This window comes from Schistocerca nitens, chromosome 1, assembly GCF_023898315.1.
Source record: "Schistocerca nitens isolate TAMUIC-IGC-003100 chromosome 1, iqSchNite1.1, whole genome shotgun sequence".
NCBI classification, from domain to species: Eukaryota; Metazoa; Arthropoda; class Insecta; order Orthoptera; family Acrididae; genus Schistocerca; species Schistocerca nitens.
This window is the reverse complement of record NC_064614.1, coordinates 878915127-878934230: the sequence shown is the minus strand read 5'-3', so window position 1 is coordinate 878934230 and position 19104 is coordinate 878915127. Positions and strand designations below refer to the sequence as shown.

At 42.4% G+C, this 19104-nt stretch overlaps 1 protein-coding gene across 1 annotated transcript; it reads left to right on the top strand.

Moving 5' to 3' along the window:
• The first annotated feature begins 1548 nt into the window (after nt 1–1548).
• On the top strand, nt 1549–12654 carry LOC126237269 (uncharacterized). The gene is made up of 2 exons (XM_049947201.1): nt 1549–1801; nt 12230–12654. The coding sequence occupies exons 1-2, from the start codon at nt 1606–1608 to the stop codon at nt 12367–12369; spliced, it is 336 nt and encodes a 111-aa protein (XP_049803158.1). The 5' UTR covers nt 1549–1605; the 3' UTR covers nt 12370–12654.
• Nucleotides 12655–19104: the final 6450 nt, after the last annotated feature.

The window sequence follows — 19104 nt, the reverse complement described above, 5'->3', positions numbered from 1 at the left end:
AGATTTCCTAAAAGCATTTGACACGGTGCCCCATTGCAGGATGTTACTGAAGGTTCGAGTATATGGAAGAGTTTCCCAGATATGTGAGTGACTCGAAGACTTCTTAAATGATAGAACCCAGCACATTGTCCTCGACGATGAGTGTTCATCAGTGATAAGCATATCATCAGGAGCGGCCCATAGAAGTGTGGCTGGACCGCTTTTCTTATGTATACATAAATGATCTGGCGGACAGGGTGGGCAGCAATCTTTGGTTCTGTGCTGATGATGCTGTGGTGTACGCACAGGTGTCAAGTTAAGTGACTGTAAGAGAATGCAAGACGACCTAGGTAAAATTTCTAGTCATTCTGATGAATGACCGCTAGCTCCAAATGTAGAAAAATGTAAGTTAATGCAGATGATTAGAGTAAAACACATGAATTTCCGATACAGCAAAAGTAGTGTCCTGCTTGACACAGTCACGTCGTTTAAATATCTAGGCGCAGCTTTGCAAAGCGATGTGACGTGGAATGCGCATATGACGACTGCGATAGGGAAGGCGAATGGCCAACTTCGCTTTATTGGGATTTGTAAGAAAGAGTGGTTTAGCATGTATGACGCTAATGCGACCTATTCTTTATGCTTCTCGAACTTTTGGGATCCGCACCAGGTCGGATTAAAGGAAGACATCGAAGCATTTCAGAGGCGGGCTGCTAGATTTGTTACCGGTAGGTTCGAACATCACGTAAATATTACGGAAATGGTACAGGAACTCAAATAGGAATCCCGGGGTGAAGGCTACGTTCTTTTCGAGAAACACTGTTGAGAAAATTTAGAGAACTGGTATATGAACCTGACTGCAGAACAATTCTACTGCCAGCAACATACGTTTAGCGTAAGGACGACGAAGATAGGGTACGAGAAATTAGGGATCTTACGAAGGCTTCTAGGCAGTCGTTTCTCCTCTCTGTTTCCGAGTGGAAGAGGAAAGGAAATGACTAGTAGTGGTATAGGATACTCTCCGCCACAAACCGGACGGTGGGTTGCGGAGTATGTACCTAGGTTTAGATATTGTAGGTGGCCGCTCTCTGCTGCTTCTCCATGTACCTTAATCCCAAAGAAAGTATGTGCGACTATTTGGAACAGCGGTTGGCAGCTCTATAGAAACCAAAAACGGAAGACTTCGGCTGGATATGGCATAGCTGAAGAAACTTGTGACCTGTTTTCCTCGCGGAAATGACGCCATTGTCAAGGCTAATGGTGGTGTTATTCGATCTTCGCGTAATGTCTCCCGCGTTTGACTAATGTCATGCTCTGTGTACTTACGTCTGCACTTAAATTGTGTGCGAAAGTTTGCGCTGTCAGGGAAAAGACGAAATTAAAGGTGTTACTTCTAGAACCTCGTTAACGTCAGGAGGCGTCGAGAGATAAGGGTGGGTTACGCTGATGACATTCGCTCAGTATATCACGTTGGACAGGTTCTAAGAACTTTACGTCACCTTGAAAGTATTGCTCTGAGATAAGCCCCCTCCTTTGCATACTGGACAACTATGTAAGCAGGTGTCGGTCGTCGGGGATTCGTCGTGTTACCAGCTCGCCCAGAAAGTGCGTCGGCTACGCTGCATCATGTCGTACGTCCTGGTCACTCTGTCCTGTGTGTTGCTGGTGCTCTCTGCGCCGTACGCTTTCGCTGAAGACAGTGACGATGACATTACAGAGATCGACGACTCATTAATAGCTGCCGGTGATGGATGCACACCCGATGAAGTAGACGACGACGACTACAGTGAGACTACGGCTGCTACAGAAACCACTTCAGCCAGTATGTTATTTACAGTAACACAATAACTTTTTGACAATAAGTATCTCTCACGTGCGAACCAGCCATATGATTCTAAGAGAACGTGATACTGCCTTATATCAGGTGGGGCTGATCTTCTTCCTGTTCTTCTTCTTCTTCTTTTTCTTTTCCTTTACCCTTACCCGCCTCTACAGTCCATTCGGTTCGTTGATTCTTTTATTTTTGTTTCCTGCCCGTCCTAGTAAATTTCAACATCCATCACTCCACTACTCACTGAAAAACTCTCAGGTTATGGATAAGTTTAGGATCAAAACCTCACACTATACTGTCATACACGGAACCCTACAATACATTTTCCGTTTCAGCCAAATCAGATACTTAGTTTTCAAAGCACTCCATGACGCTAATTCTCTCTCTGTCTCTCTCTCTCTTTCTCTCTCTCTCTCTCTCTCTCTTTCTCTCTCTCTCTCCCTTTGCTTTTATGCCGATCTATTCGTCGTCTCCTATTGCACAAAATACAAAAACGCCAATTGGTTATTCTTTGTTAATCTTATTTCCCTATCGAAATGTTGATGCTACATTATTTTAGTCTCTTTTATAATTCATTTGCAAGTCTACTTCCGAATTATTCTACAAGCATTAACTTCTTTTTTCACTGTTGGAGTTATGCGAACTTCCTTTTCCTTCACACTAAATGTTTGTGTGCTTTGTACTACCGGTGTTGCAAACATCTGTGAGCCGACACGTGTATAATAATAGTTACGTTATAGTTACCTACATCACGTTTTTTTTGGTAGGAAAATCGGAGGTAGTAATAACTTATTCTTAACCTACACTGAAAGTGGTGACGTCGTCCTCGGCTGATCCTCCAATATCAATATGCCATCGACATATTCTTAAAATGTATTTCTTCAAAGTAACTTTCTGTGTTGAAACTCTTGCGTATGTATTTCCCAGAATAACGTTGTCATAGCTCACCGTAAGGTACCACGAGAAAACAAGACCCTGCTAAAGATATGATTTTAGGTAAATGACTAGTTTGTAGTGGGAAATTTAATTTCTCATGCACCAGCTTAGCCACCACCGCTAGATTGCTCTACACTACTCGAAATCAGCTCTCAAATACTGCACTATAAAAATGTCATATGCCTTTAAGTGACCACCCAAGATTAATCACGACAACGCACTGCAGTCTACAAGAAGTATCGAAAATCGTTTTGGTTTATAGATACTTCTTCCGTTGTGTAGGCCATCTCCGCAGTTACGATGATGTACCAAAAACTTTCTACCTATAGGTGATAGTTTTTTATCCTCCATTACTATACTTAGATACGTTTCGGTTTCTTCTAGTAAGGCATTGACAGTGGTGCTGTGCTTTTTCAGCCATTCCGTAGCATTGTGTGTTCGCTTGTAACCAATTCCATGGAGTGACAAAACCGGCTACGTACTTCTCACTGGTCAACTGAACATACAGGAAATATTAGCGATGTAAGATGTTTCAAATGTTCAAATGTGTGTGAAATATTATGGGACTTAAATGCTAAGGTCATCAGTCCCTAAGCTTACACATTACTTAACCTAAATTATCCTAAGGACAAACACACACACACCCATGCCCGAGGGAGGACTCGAACCTCCGCCGGGACCACCCGCACAGTCCATTACTACAGCGCCCCAGACCGCTCGGCTAATCCCGCGCGGCTGCAAGACGTTTGTTCCGTATTGGGCGTGTCTCACTTCCACACAATGCATTTGCTGCATTGGATTGTTTGAGAAACTTCTTACCCTGTTTATGAGTACTGCACTATATCATTACATTTCTTTTGTCGAATCACGTTTTCTTCGCCGTACAGACATGTCCACACAAATTCTTGAAGACTATACCCTTGCTGTGTTAGAGATTCTAAAACACTAGACGCTAAATATTTTATTCGACGAGATATTTCATCAGAGTTTGCAGAGTAAGTGTGATCAAAGTTCATTGTGAAAGAAGACGTTGAAGTGTGAGCAGAGTTCATTGTTTTTCGAAAGATGTGGAAAAAGACATCGCAAAACATAATGTGGTTGACAAGAACCTCAGAATTCGGATAACATCAAGAATGTCCCAACTCCGATTTGGCAGGAAGATACAACACACATCGCCTTCTTACAGAAGTTATGAATAGAATGATGCTAGTTAATCTCCCGACAAGCATTCTGGCCATTTCGAGACAAAATTACTGCCAAGCTGTCCTTTTATTATTATTTCCGGTATAGCTAACTTTCCGTCTCCAGCATGTGGAGGTTGAGTTATCTGCTTGTGTTTTTCATAATTATCTTTATTTCTTCCTCAAACCAGTGTTAGTTATATTGGTGGGTCATTTTATCAAAAACAATTACACTATCCCATTAATTCCATTCTTTCTCTATTCTAACACTATTATTGAAAGCTATGAGCTCGCCAGTATGGTGACATTAACACATCACGCTACTCGGCAAGCCATTATGACAGTGTGCTTAATCTGACACTTAACCGATGGTAGGGGAAAAACAGTGTGCACTATCCGTCTACGAAATACGTATTTATTTAATCTATATAAAGCAACAGGCGAGTGGAAATTAAAATAAGAATTATTTAAAACTCACGCTACCAAATACGTAAAATCAACAACAAAGCTAATCTGTACGTCAAATAACAGTTTGTTAATCTGTCAACAGAATGGATCAAAGTATTTTCATCCGTTATTTAAATTCCTCACATGGTAGGTGTATGGGAGGAGGGAGAGCTAGCAACCGCCATGTTGAAGCTTTATAGTCTTTGGGTGAACAGTTAACAATACCTTGATAGGGAGAGAAACGATGATCTAATGTTCATGAAAAATTGTTGACGCGTTTGGTCTTGAAACCAGTTAGTATAATGGTGCCGTGCGTTCCTAACAACAATTGTTGAATGACGGACTTCAGAGTCAAATCGGATTAGGTAGGAGGTGGGATGAGTTCTGAGAAGGGTCAAGAAATGGTTCAAATGGCTCTGAGCACTATGGGACTTAACATCTATGGTCATCAGTCCCCTAGAACTTAGAACTACTTAAACCTAACTAACCTAAGGACATCACACAACACCCAGTCATCACGAGGCAGAGAAAATCCCTGACCCCGCCGGGAATCGAACCCGGGAACCCGGGCGCGGGAAGCGGAAGGGTCAAGAGATGGGTGGTTCGATATGTGTATGATTTGAGTTATCCATGGAAAGGAAGAGAAAGGGTAAGCTACATATGATAAAATGGCTAGGACTGCGGAGTGATTTCATGATTTGGGAGGAGAAACCGAGGAGGATGGACGAAAGAACACGGAGGGCGTGGAGATATAAAGAATATGAGACGAGGTGATTAGAGACCGGAGTTCTTAAGGTAGTTGACACAGTGGAGTGTTTGGCTTCAGTTTTAGGCGAGACAGAGGACTGGCTAGTTTACTCCAGCTGTTTGAGCTGGTATGAAATTCGGACCTAAGTTCGTAACAACTCGTTACACAGCTGCACTACACATTGTCCAAGCAAGTAAGTTTATCGACATGCTGAACTCTGCTGTTTCCGAGAATGGCTTACTCAATATCAGTATAGGTAATTTATTTGTCCAATGATTAATTTACAGTGGTATAGATTTTGTTAGCTTAATACCACGGAGACAGGGAGACAAAAGTCAATTCCAGGGTGTAATGGGCGTAAGTGCACATATTTCTACCGGCGACTGAACAACGTTATGTAAATACTAAAGTAATTTAAGTCATTTGCAGACTAATAATTGCAACTGTTACTTACGTTGATTAGGACTTTCAAGTACATGAGGCAAGCGCAAGCTATTAATGTTTATTTTCTCATAGGCGGCAGGTCAGGTGTTTAAGTATGGACACATGAACGCAAAAAGAATAATCTATACTGACAGGCGTATTCTACTCAGTGGCGCAGTTATGACCACGTAGAAAACATCAGGAAGTAAATTATTTATTTATTTATTTACTTATTTATTTATTTACTTATTTATTTATTTAACCTGGCAAGATTAGGGCCATGAGGCCCTCTCTTACATCTAACCAGGCATTCTACTTATTTTATATTCATATGTTTTAGTAGGCATGTTAAACTACATCTAGTACAAAAAGTGAAATAAACAATTAGAAAGGTACACCTGGAAAAATACATACATATAGAGTTTATATTCGTAGATCATAAGTACTGTTATAATTAGACATTATTGAAGAGACAGATTTTATATAGGAGTGCTGGCAGCAGGGAGTATGAGGGAGACTCATGGTGAAGGGAGGAGAAGAATAGAGAGACATGATGAAACATAATTAAGGAAATATAAAGGAAAAGAAGATTGCGTGGCTAACAGAGATAGATGAAGAGGAAGGCATCTCAGGAGCAAGATAGGATACGCTAGATTTGCTATTTGACAGATGAGAGGATTGGCCTTGTACATTAATTTTTTGAAGAACTTTATGAGGATGATAGTAGGAAATGCTTCTTGAAAGCAGCAGGAGATTGAATTTTGCGCAAGGTAAGGGGCAATTTGTTCCAGAGGCTTACAGCGGCAACTGAGAAGGAGTTTGCAAAAGTTTTTGTTTTGTGAGTGGGCACAGTTAGGATACCAAATAAGAGTGACCTCGTGTTTCGATTATGATGGCATGACAGGTTTTTAATCTCTGAAGCAAGGTACTGGGGTGCTTGCGCGACGAGGAGTCGGTGAAGTAGACATAGAGTGTGGTAGTCACGCAATTTGTCCGGCCGCAGCCAACCTAGCTCGGAGTATGAAGCACTAACATGATCATATCGGCGAATGTTGCAGGTGTAACGCACACAGGCATTCATGGTTAGCTCTAGCCGTCTTTGGTTTTCACTACTCATGCCTTGTTGAATCACGTCACAATAGTGGAGGTTCGGTAGAACGAGTGCTTGCACGAGCTGGCGTTTCAAGTCCTGTGGAAACATGTTCCGAAACTTTTTGAGAGCATAGAGACAAGCAGACGTCTTTCGGCACACTGCGACTGTATTCTCCGCCCAGTTGAGATGCTCATCCAAAGTTACACCCAAGTTCTTCACTGTTTTCTGATATGGTATTGGAGTACCGTCGAGCAGAATAGGAGGTAGCCGTTCGCGGAAATCTGAACTTATTAATTTCTGATGGGCTATTAAGATTACTTGCGTCTTTTTGCATTTAGTTTAAGCCCCAGGTTTTTCGCCCATGTCACTACTGAAGACAGATCATCATTCATCTGAGCGATTGCAGTGTTTACATCTTTAGGTCTGAAGCTTAGGTAGAGCTGGAGGTCGTCGGCATAGAAATGATATTTACAGGAGGACAGAACCGACGAAATATCGTTGACATATAAAGAAAACAAAAGTGGTCCTAAGACTGATCCTTGTGGCACTCCCGACGAAACATGTTTCCAGGAAGATTTTTCATTTACGCAGACAACATATTGCTGTCTGTCTTTTAAGTAGCTTTCAAACCATCTCATTGCACTATCAGAGAAATTAAGCCGTTGCATTTTTCTGAGCAATATGTCAAAGTTAACAGTGTCAAAAGCTTTGCTGAAGTCCAGTAGCGTCAATATTGTTGCCTTTCGATCGTCGATGGCATATTTCAGGTCATCGGTTACTTTAATTAGAGCAGTGTTTGTGCTGTGATGTTTACGGAAACCGGATTGAAATTTGTCATATAGGCTGAATTCATGCAAGTGTTCAGTGATTTGGTCATGAACAATATATTCAAGTGCTTTGGAAACAGCAGGCAGTATGCTAATTGGTCGTTAATCACTAGGCAGTTGCGGGTTTTCGATCTTAGGGATGGGTCGAATTATGCTTCTTTTCCATGCAGTGGGGTATATTCCGTTCACGAGGGAAAAATATGTCACTTAAGACAGGTACTAAGATATCGGCAACATTCTTAATCATGGTTATACCGATACTGTCGTTGCCTATTGCATCAGAAGAGATTCTCATTATTGCTTTTCTTGCCGTATTTGTTGTTACATGTTTTAGATGGAAGGTATCGTTGTTAGTTATCCTGTTTGGGGATTCTTGTGGACGGTAATTATCAGCCGTGCGGGTATTCAGAGGTGCAGAGAAGAATTCATTTAATTCGTTAGCTGACACATGAAAAGTAGTTTCCGATTTTGCCTCTCCGACCCCCAAGCTACGGAGATTCTTCCATAGAGTCGTGGGCGTCAGATCGCTGCATACAAGGGAGCGAGCGTGCCTGATTTTAGCATTGCGAATGCATTGTTTCACTCTGTTCCGTAGCTTTCTATATTCTTCGAAACGCTCGGGTTTCGGATCTGCCTTGAAACGCCTGTGGGCAGCATCCCTATTAGTCATCAGTTGACGTAATTCAGCTGTCAGCCATGGATCAGGAGATTTTCTTACACGGATTGTGCGCACAGGTGCATGTTTGTCATAGAGGGCAGTGAGTTTATCACCAAGTTCATTAATTTTGCCGTCGATTGTAGGTTCTCTGATTATTTGATGCCATGAGATTTCTGAGCAATCGGTCGTGTTTGAGGGAAGACTGTTCGACAAAGAGAAAAAACAAGTGCTACACTGATGTGTGCACATATTAAGGTACCTCATATAAAAATATCTGCACTTATACCGGTTACACCTGGTATAAAGTAAAGTATTATACAGACACTTGTTTAATGGCAGAAATGTGGTCGACCGTGACCTAGTTGTAGAAGTCATTCAGACATTTGCCTGAAATGATTTAAGAAAACCGCGGTAAATCTAAATCAGGATGGCCAGACAGAGCGTAAACCTCCATCCTCCAGAATCTGAGGACCGTGTCTTAACAAATCTACATCTATAATCTGAAAGCCACTTCACGATTTGTATCAGATGGTACAACCAGCAAATCCTCCTCCCATTTCTTAATCCATTCGCCAATGTTCTCAATGGAGAGACGTCTACAGACGTTAAAGTAACCTCTGGCGTGCCACAGCGGAGTGTTATGGGACCATTGCTTTTCACAATATGTATAAATGACCTAGTAGATAGTGTCGGAAGTTCCATGCGGCTTTTCGCGGATGATGCTGTAGTATACAGAGAAGTTGCAGCATTAGAAAATTGCAGCGAAATGCAGGAAGATCTGCAGCGGATAGGCACTTGTTGCAGGGAGTGGCAACTGACCTTTAACATAGACAAATGTAATATATTGCGAATACATAGTAAGAAGGATCCTTTATTGTATGATTATGTGATGGCGGAATAAACACTGGTAGCAGTTACTTCTGTAAAATATCTGGGAGTATGGGTACGGAACGATTTGAAGTGGAATGATCATATAAAATTAGTTGTTGGTAAGGCGTGTGCCAGGTTGAGATTCATTGGGAGAGTCCTTAGAAAATGTAGTCCATCAACAAAGGAGGTGGCTTACAAAACACTCGTTCGACCTATACTTGAGTATTGCTTATCAGTGTCGGAGCCGTACTAGGTCGGGTTGACAGAGGAGATAGAGAAGATCCAAAGAAGAGCGGCGCGTTTCGTCACAGAGTTATTTGGTAAGCGTGATAGCGTTACGGAGATGTTTAGCAAACTCAAGTGGCAGACTCTGCAAGAGAGGCGCTCTGCATCGCGGTGTAGCTTGCTGTCCAGGTTTCGAGAGGGTGCGTTTCTGAATGAGGTATCGAATATATTGCTTCCTCCTACTTATACCTCCCGAGGAGATCACGAATGTAAAATTAGAGAGATTCGATCGCGCACGGAGGCGTTCCGGCAGTCGTTCTTCCCGCGAACCATACGCGACTGGAACAGGAAAGGGAGGTAATGACAGTGGCACGTAAAGTGCCCTCCGCCACACACCGTTGGGTGGCTTGAGGAGTATAAATGTAGATGTAGATAAATCGCGCGTGGGAAAAATGACAGTCGGTGAACCTCGTTATCACATCTACATTCTCCAAATTTCTACTCGTTATCATTTCACAAGACGTATGTGGACTGAGGTAATATGTCACCCAACTCTTCTTACAAACGTAAGCTCTCCAAATTTCAACAGTAAACCTCTCCCTGAAGCATGACACCTTTCTTGTAGGATCTATCACTGGAGTTCGTTGAGCATCACTGCAACGCTCTCTCGTCGAGTAGACAGTCTCCCAACGAAAAGTAATGCTCTTCGTTGCTCTTATATAGCTCCTCTATTGATCGTACCTGAATACACAACGTCAAGCTGTCATACGTATCGTATGGGTCTCTTACGTAAGTGCGTAATTGGAACAAGTTCGTTTAGTGACGTACAAATTACCATTCTTCAAAAATTTAATAATATAAAAGATAATTATGCACTGTTCATTTAGTTCTGCACACGTTTTGCTGCACACAATCACAAACACTTGCCGATGATTTTAGGACAACGACCACCCCACTATGCCCCCGTTTCATCTCCTTGCCTTCCTTTCTGCCTCCAAAAAACTGAGCAAGTCCTCGTGATTAGTGAGATGTATAACTCAGAAAAATTGGGAGGCTTGAGTATTATGCACTAGCAATCACTTTGTTTATTAACCCGTACTCCAAGTTATCTTTAATTGCGTCTTATGCAATATTTAAGCGTAACGTTTTGAGTGACATAAATAAATTAAATAAATATATTTTAGTTATCTCTTTCACTTACTTGTCCCAATTTTATAATTTTAATCGCTGATTAAAAATTCTGAAAGAGCTTTTTTTGTTTTCCTTGGCAAAGTCCAAGCAGGCTCTTTCGCATGTTCAGATACAGGTTGTACCTGGACGAATGGTCAGTATTCAGGGATATGACAGGAACGGTCATTCTAAGCAAAAAGGTCCAGTACACAACAGCTCTAAAATGCATACCTTAAGAGCTGTGAGCATTTGTTCATTTCAATGCTGTGAGACGAATCTCGTCTACTGCAAGCTCTATGCTTTCTGTATCTTGAGAGGTGGTAGTACGCATCCAAACAAGAAAAAAACTTCCAGTAAACATGGACTCTGAAGTGCGCACCTTAAGAACTACGAGTACTTGTTCATCTTCGCTAATGTGAAACGGCTCTCCTACTGAGCCCGAACTCATAGCTCCTGAAGAATGCATTTTAGAGTCCTCGGTTACTACTTGCTTCAAATTATCGTCCTGGCACGCCCTCCATACAACTATTAATCACATTCTTACTATTTTTTTCCCCAATACACACACCGTAAGAGTACATGAATTCACATGATGCGCATGTTTGGCCTCTTGGTATAGTGGTAAAGCGCATGCGTGGAAACCAAAATGTCGCGTGTCCGAATCCCTTTCTGATTACGGAATCATCATCATCAGTTGTCTGCTATATTAGCAGGTCCTTTGCCTCTCCATTTTCTGCGATCCATTGCTTCCTTCTTAAGGCTGCTGTATGTTGTACCGTCCATCATGTCATCCCGTATCTGGAATCTCTTCCTTCCTCGCTTCCTTTTCCCTTCTACATAACCTAAAACTGTTTTTATCAGTCCGTCATTCTTTCTTAATATGTGCCCAATCCAATTTCTTTTTCTTCTCTTTATTACATCTAGTAACTGTCTTTCAGTTCCTCTTCATTTGTTACTCTGTCCATCCAACTTATTCTTTCCATCCTCCGCCATGTCCAGATCTCAAAAGCCTCCAGTCTTTCTCTGTCTTTTTTCCTGATAGTCCACGTTTCAGGGCCATATAGAAGAACAGTCCATACAAGACATTTTATGAGTCTCTTTCTGAGTTCTCTGTCCAGATCGCTGCAGAAAATTCTACTTTTCTTATAAAACGCCTCTTTTGCCATTGCTATCCTTGTTTTAATTTCTGTGGTGCACTTCCAGTCGGTGTCTATCCTGCTTCCAAGATACTTAAAACTTTGCACCTGTTCTAGTATTTCTCCATTGAGCATAATTTTTATTTCCTTCTTTCCTCCTAGTGCCAATACTTTTGTTTTATTGGTGTTAATTTTCATTCCATATTTTTTCCGTTAGTTGCAATGGTGTCCACCAAATCCTGTAATTCTTTTTCCTCTGTGGCTAGAAGGACCATGTCATCAGCAAACCTCAAACACCCTACTCTTTTTCCTCCAATTTCTACTCCTTTGTCATCTAATGAGCATTGGTCAATCATATTTCCTAAGTAGAGGTTGAAAAGAGTAGGTGATAGGCAGCATCCTTGTCTTACTCCTTTTCCTTTACGGAATATCCGTGTATAATCGAGCCTTCATCTGTCAATGATGTTAGGAACAACGAATGCCGACGAAAAGGCATCTAAGAAAAAGAGCTCCACCAGGCTGTTGATCCAAACGGAATTTTTATTGTAATTGTTGTGCTTGGCGCAGAAAGATTACATAGTTCTGAAAACACGTTCGCACAGTGAGCCCATCTACTAGTTTTAGTAATAAATTTTACGCTCCATTTCTGCGGTTTGAAAATGTTTATTGTTTTGTGTTTGAAAATGATGTATGACTGTATTTCAGGCTCCCGGGCAGGAAAATCGGTCCGTGCCGGTTCCAAACAAAAGGCGCACGCGAGGACTGCAGCCCACGGGAAAGCGGCCAAAGCCAGGACAGCCGCCAAGAAGGCTGGCCGAGCTGCCGCCAAGGTGCACAAGGCCTGAGCGTGGCGGCGCATTCTGCAGCCGAAACGTCAGCCAGCCTGCAACTTCCGCACTGACGCCCGCCCGCTTGGGTCTTAGAGATTAACCAGATTAAAAACTCCCTGTCTCCCGAAATTATTCTTTGGTTTTGTTTTCAACAACGTTATAGAAGTGTTTATGTAATTCTTTGACATTTTCATTTTCCAAATTCGTGATGAAGTACAGTAGGCCTCATACGTTATAAGACGAAGCATCTACATTTAACATTTGCCTGTCATTAAACTTGCAAGTTGCTACTGACATAAATTTATTGTTTTAATATACACTACTGGCCATTAAAATTGCTACACCACGAAGATGACGCGCTACAGACGCGAAATTTAACCGACAGGAAGAAGACGCTGTGATATGCAAATGATTAGCTTTTCAGAGCATTCACACAAGGTTGGCGCCGGTGGCGACACCTACAACGTGCTGACATGAGGAAAGATACCAACCGATTTCTCATACACAAACAGCATATGACCGGCGTTGCCTGGTGAAACTTTGTTGTGATGCCTCGTGTACGGAGGAGAAATGCGTACCATCAAGTTTCAGACTTTGATAAAGGTCGGATTGTAGCCTATCGCGATTGCGGTTTATCGTATCGCGACATTGCTCCTCGCGTTGGTCGAGATCCAATGACTGTTAGCAGAATATGGAATCTGTGGGTTCACGAGGGTAATACGGAACGCCGTGCTGGATCCCAACGGCATCGTATCACTAGCAGTCAAGATGACGGTCATCTTATCCGCATGGCTGTAACGGATCGTTCAGCCGCGTCTCGATCCCTCAGTCAACAGATGGGGACGTTTGCAAGACAACAACCATCTGTACGAACAGTTCGACGACGTTTGCAGCAGCATGGACTATCAGCTCGGAGACCATGGCTGTGGTTACCTTTGACGCTGCATCACTGAAAGGAGCGCCTGCAATGGTGTACTCAGTGACGAACCTGGGTGCATGAATGGCAAAACTTCATTTCTTCTGATGAATCCAGGTTTTGTTTACAGCATCGTGGTGGTCGCATCCGTGTTTGGCGACATCGCGGTGAGCGCACATTGGAAGCGTGTATTCGTCATCGCCATATTGGCGTATCACCTGGCGTGATCGTATGGGGTGCCATTGGTTACACGTCTCGATCACCTCTTGTTCGCACTGACGGCACTGTGAACAGTGGACGTTACATTTCAGATGTGTTACGACCCGTGGCTCTACACAACATGCGACCCCTGCGAAACCCTACATTTCAGCAGGATAATGCACGACCGCATGTTGCAGGTCCTGTACGGGCCTTTCTGGATAGAGAAAATGTTCGACTGCTACCCTGGCCAGAACATTCTCCAGATTTCTCACCAATTGAAAACGTCTGGTTAATGGTGGCCGAGCAACTGGCTCGCCAGAATACGCCAGTCACTACTCTTGATGAGCTGTGGTATCGTGTTGAAGCTGCATGGGCAGCTGTACCTGTACACGCCATCCAAGCTCTGTTTGACCCAATGCCCAGGCGTATCAAGGCCGTTATTACGGCCAGAGGTGGTTGTTCTGGGTACTGATTTCTCAGGATCTATGCACCCAAATTGCATGACAATCACATGTCAGTTCTAGTATAATATATTTGTCCAATGAATACCCGTTTATCTTCTGCATTTCTTCTTGGTGTAGCAATTTTAATGGCCAGTAGTGTATATATATCACACCCAATACAACCAAGAATCCAAATTTTATATTCAGACCTTGGTGTTCCCTCACATAGCTCTCACCTTCTATTACAGTTCGAAACCGATTTGAAATAATTCCTCTACAATATTTGTTCCCGTTACAACTTCAGCTGAACATGGAAAACATTCCCCTGTAAAGATCACACATTCTGGCAGTCAGGCTGCTCCTAATTTCCGTCAAAGTGAGTAAACATTCCAGCAAGAAGATTGAACATAGGTTATGTACGTTTTTATTGAGAGTCGACAGAAATTTCGCAAGAACTTTACTTCAGGCGCGCCACGAACCAGTGAATATGCATCTCATGATAAAAAGTCAGCGAGAGAATAACATAACAATCTGCACTTTTATTGGTTGTCTGGGCAGACGATTTCATTTGTTTCCTCAATACTCCAAAGACGATGTATTCGCTATCATCTCATCATTGCCAGCAACATGCAGCAAAGACTACTAGACCAGTCGTCGGAACATTTCTACATAAAAACAGATCTATCAGTATCGTTAGACAAGCAGAAAAAACCATTAATCAACTACAAATTTAAAATATCGGATATCACAATAACATAATGATTTCATTAGCTGAAATACAGTTATAACGAACAGAAGAGGTCTATCACATACAACGTCACGACTTAACAGCCTTACTACTAAGAACAGTTATAAGTTCGGTAAAGAAATAAGATGAGAGTCCAGAGGAGTTTGTAAGAACACAGTAACCGATGTGAATAAGCCATAGTTAAAATTGAAAATGTCTCTGTGATTGAAAGGTAAGATCCACCTGCACAGCCATTTAATTGCAGTCAGTTACCTGAAATTCCGTCTCAGGGGGCGAGGTCTTGTCGAAACATTGTCGATTGGGCAGGAAGGTTTATACACGAGCGGTCGTTGGCTATGAATGAAGGTAGCTTAGTTACCCGTTGATTCTACGGTGTGACACAAGTGTTGGCCGAGGAGTCAGATGAACAAATCTCTCAGAGACTGAAATGCCCATTCTTCCTTCGCACCCTAGGAGCTTTTGTGTGGACAGAGTGCTTCTGAGGCTCATGTTGCCCGTCTCTAACAATTCCCCTCCTATATGTCCTCGCACACAGTTTAAAGCCGTCAGATAGATAGCATGTACCATCTGCTTTAAGTTCTTCCATCACTTTGATTGTAACCCTTTAATTAATACACCAAAGAGCCAAAGAAACTGACATAGGCATGCGTATTCAGATGTATGAGAGATACGTAAACAGACAGTATACGGCGCTGCGGTCGGCAACGCCTATATAAGACAACAAGTGTCTGGCGCAGATCGTTTACTGCTGCTACAATGGCAGGTTAACAAGATTTAAGTTAGTCTGAGTGTGGGCTTACAGTCGCCGCACGAGCGACGGGACACAGCATCTCCGAGAGCGATGCTGCAAATTACAGCGCTGGGCCATCAACAAGTGTCTGCGTGCGAACCATTCAACGAAACATCATCGATATGGACTTTCGGAACTGTTGGCCCACTCGTGTACCTTTGACTACTGCACGATACAAAGCTTTACGCCTTACCTGGGCCCATCAACACTGGCATTGGACTGTTGATGACTGGAAACATGTTGCCTGATCGGACGATTCCGATTTCAAATTGTATCGAGCGGATGGACTTGTACGGGTATGGAGACAACCTCATGAATCCACTGACCCTGCATGACAGCAGGGGACTGTTCAAGCTGGTGGAGGCTCTGTAATGGTGTGGGGGGTGTGCAGTTAGAGTGATATGGGACCCCTGATACGTATAGATACGACTCTGACCGGTGACACGTACCTAAGCATCCTGTCTGATCATCTGCATCTGTTCATGTCCATTGTACTCGTACATTCTGACGGACTTGGGCAAATCCAGCAGGACAATGCGACACCTCCACACGCCCAGAATTGCTACAGAGTGGCGGCAGGAACACTCTTCTGAGTTTAAACACTTCTTGTTTTGTTTTTAGAAAATTAGAAATTTCGCTTTACTGTCTGAATTAGATCAGACAAATGAACTGAAGAACTTTTACTGCGTGTGCAACGCGTTTTAGTTGTTCTATTACAAAGACCATGTGTTTGAATTCGTATGGCTGCATTTCTCAGAACTTAATAAAACTCCAATTTCAAACGCACGACAGACAGATTCCACATACTGAACATTCTTCAATAGTCCTGAAAGCACATCTAGGAATTATGATACGCTACATTCTTAGAAATATTAACTAGGTATGTATTCAGTGCGAATTTCCTAAATTAAGTTCAGTGTTAATTAGTTCTAATGCAGATACAGAGGTTAGGGATGTTACAACCTGATGTAGCCTGTAGTTTATACGATACCTGAGGAGAATAATACCTTACGATTACACAATTGATGACGCTTGTCTGATTCAATCATCATATTCCAATACTGTGCACGTCGAGAACGCCTGCAGTGCAATGATGGAACAACATGTCAGGTTCCTACACTCATACAACTGGACACATTTCAGTATAACATGTACTATATGTCACTGAATGCCGCCATATGTTGAGTCTTCTTGATTCCTCCGTGGATCAGTTCTTGAAGATTTGGGATCCATGTTTAGGCAATGACCTGTTCTTCCGCAGTCAACGGTGATTTTTGAGAATGATGTTGTCGCCTATCCATTAAGTCTAACACATTTTTGTTTGGGTTTAAGTCTGCGCAGCTGGCGATCTATTGCAATATTGAAGAACTTCCCTGGTATTACCACCATCAGGAGTGCTGTCATAATGGAGCTGAAACGTCTCGTTTTCAACGTTCACCGTCAGACAGACAACCTGTCAAAATATTGTTGAGGAGTACCCAAAACAACCGCTATTAGTGATTTCGTGCTAAGTCCAATAACTCACCAGATCAGACCACAACACCTGCAGCTGTCCTCATGCATCTCCCGCTAATACGATTGGATCGCTTCTGTCTCCATTTCGGCATCGAACTTGATTGCGACAATCGTAGTAGTCGAGAACGAAGAAACTGCTAACACTGTAAGTTACTTTATGGTATAACCCCTAGCCCAGCGCGATATTTCCAGACATAGAGTCGGCCATCCATAACAAAGCCACAGGATATGTTTTCGGGTGATGTTTGGTGTTGTTAGAGATGGCAACGACACAACGACATTCGGAAATATTGAAGTTTTGCACAAATAATATTGATATTCCTACACAGATACATCGATAATATTGACAGTTCCTAAGCTTTGTCTGGGCTTCATAATTATATTTTCTCTATATATTTTTAGTGACTACAACATACACAAAACCACAGTTTTCAGCTCATTCCGTTAAATGAATTTCAACTTCATTAAGACCATAGTATAGTTACATGAGTTACAAAGAACATTAGAGTCATCGCTGAATGCATCAAACGCTCAGGAACTGTCAGCGTTCATTCGAGAGGAGAGCAAAAAATTGGATTTCTGAAGCTTTGAAGATGGTACGGGATGCATTAGAACTGCAAATTCTACATGACAGAACTATTTTTTGCTTATAATCGTTGTTAGCAGCGCTCTAGTTTCTGGGCCAACGTCTGTACGCACGCTGACGCTCTGCTCCCCGGAAAGTGACGACAACTCCACTCCTATATCGTTTCCCACAAAATATAGTCCGGCCTCCAACTTGTCCGTTACTGTTCAGAAGGAACTTAAGGGGGTATTTAACGGTAGAGAGCAGACACATTCACTTACTCTACCTATCTTCCTGTATCCAACGTTTAAAAAAATATGTTTTATTAATTCTTCACCAACAGCTCTTAACCAGATTTTAAAAAGCTCGTTGTCGCGCTATGAGAAAAGTTATCTTCATCGGATTCAGAAAATAGTCCTTCAGGTACACGGTCATAACGCAAGTCATTCACACTGAACAAAACAGAATTTTGTTGCTTTGAGCCAACTTCAGAGTGGTATATTAAACAGAACTTTAAAAAGTGTTAATGTCTCTCATTTTCAAATTCAGCTTAGAAAAACTGTTTTCTCTCTGCTATCGGGATTAATATAGATTTGGTGTAATTAACTACCAATATATATTACATTTATTCTGAAATCATTGAAAATGTTAAATTACTGTGAAGTAATACACCTAGCTGCATACAGGCGTTGATATAAGTCAACGGGGACAGTTGAAAATGTGTGCCCCGACCGGGACTCGAACACGGGATCTCCTGTTTCATGGCAGACGCTCTATCCATATATTTTTTTGTTTCGATATAGTTCGTTGTGTTTTGTCTGGGCGTACGCCACAAGACATGCGTTCAAGTTCATCGTTGTTTCCCTTACTCAGTTTTTTTATTACAGATGGCAAGCAGCCCTCTGACCGAACACGCTGAGCTACCAGGCCGGCATCCATGTGAGCAACCGATGACACAGAGGATAGTGCGACTGCAGGGACTTATCTCTGGCACGCCTCCCGTGAGACCCACATTCGCAACTTATTGTCCCGCACTACAGTCATAGTGCCCCTGCCCATTATACTCATTACTCGCGGCTTTTTGCCGATTCCCGTAAGAATGGTTCAAATGGCTCTGAGCACTATGCGACGTAACAGCTGAGGTCATCAGTTCCCTAGAACTTAGAACTAGTTAAACCTACCTAACCTAAGGACATCACACACATCCATGCACGAGGCAGGATTCGAACCTGTGACCGTAGCGGTCTTGCGGTTCCAGACTGAAGCACCCAGAACCGCTCGGCCACAACGACCAGCTTCCCGTAAGAGTTCGGGCACTGATTGTGCATCCGCACAAAATAAGATGATCAAATGGCCGATGAGCTTATAGAATGTTAAAACATCTTATACAAGTTAAACCTGTATCTCGACGAAAACTTGTTTAGAATTCAGCAATGGCGGACCTCGGATACAGCATATTTAAATACAACCCAAACCCTGTTTCAGTTTTAAAATGAGCCTCAATTTTTCATACACCGAAAACAACATACGTCGTAAACATTGGTACTTTATTTCCGATATACCTCAAGCATC

Excerpts from the sequence above, each read along its gene's own strand:
- LOC126237269 (XM_049947201.1), top strand. The coding sequence starts at position 1,606 with ATGTCGTACGTCCTGGTCACTCTGTCCTGTGTGTTGCTGGTGCTCTCT. Across the intron at positions 1,802-12,229 it reads TACAGAAACCACTTCAGCCA|GCTCCCGGGCAGGAAAATCG; the intron begins GTATGTTATTTA and ends ACTGTATTTCAG.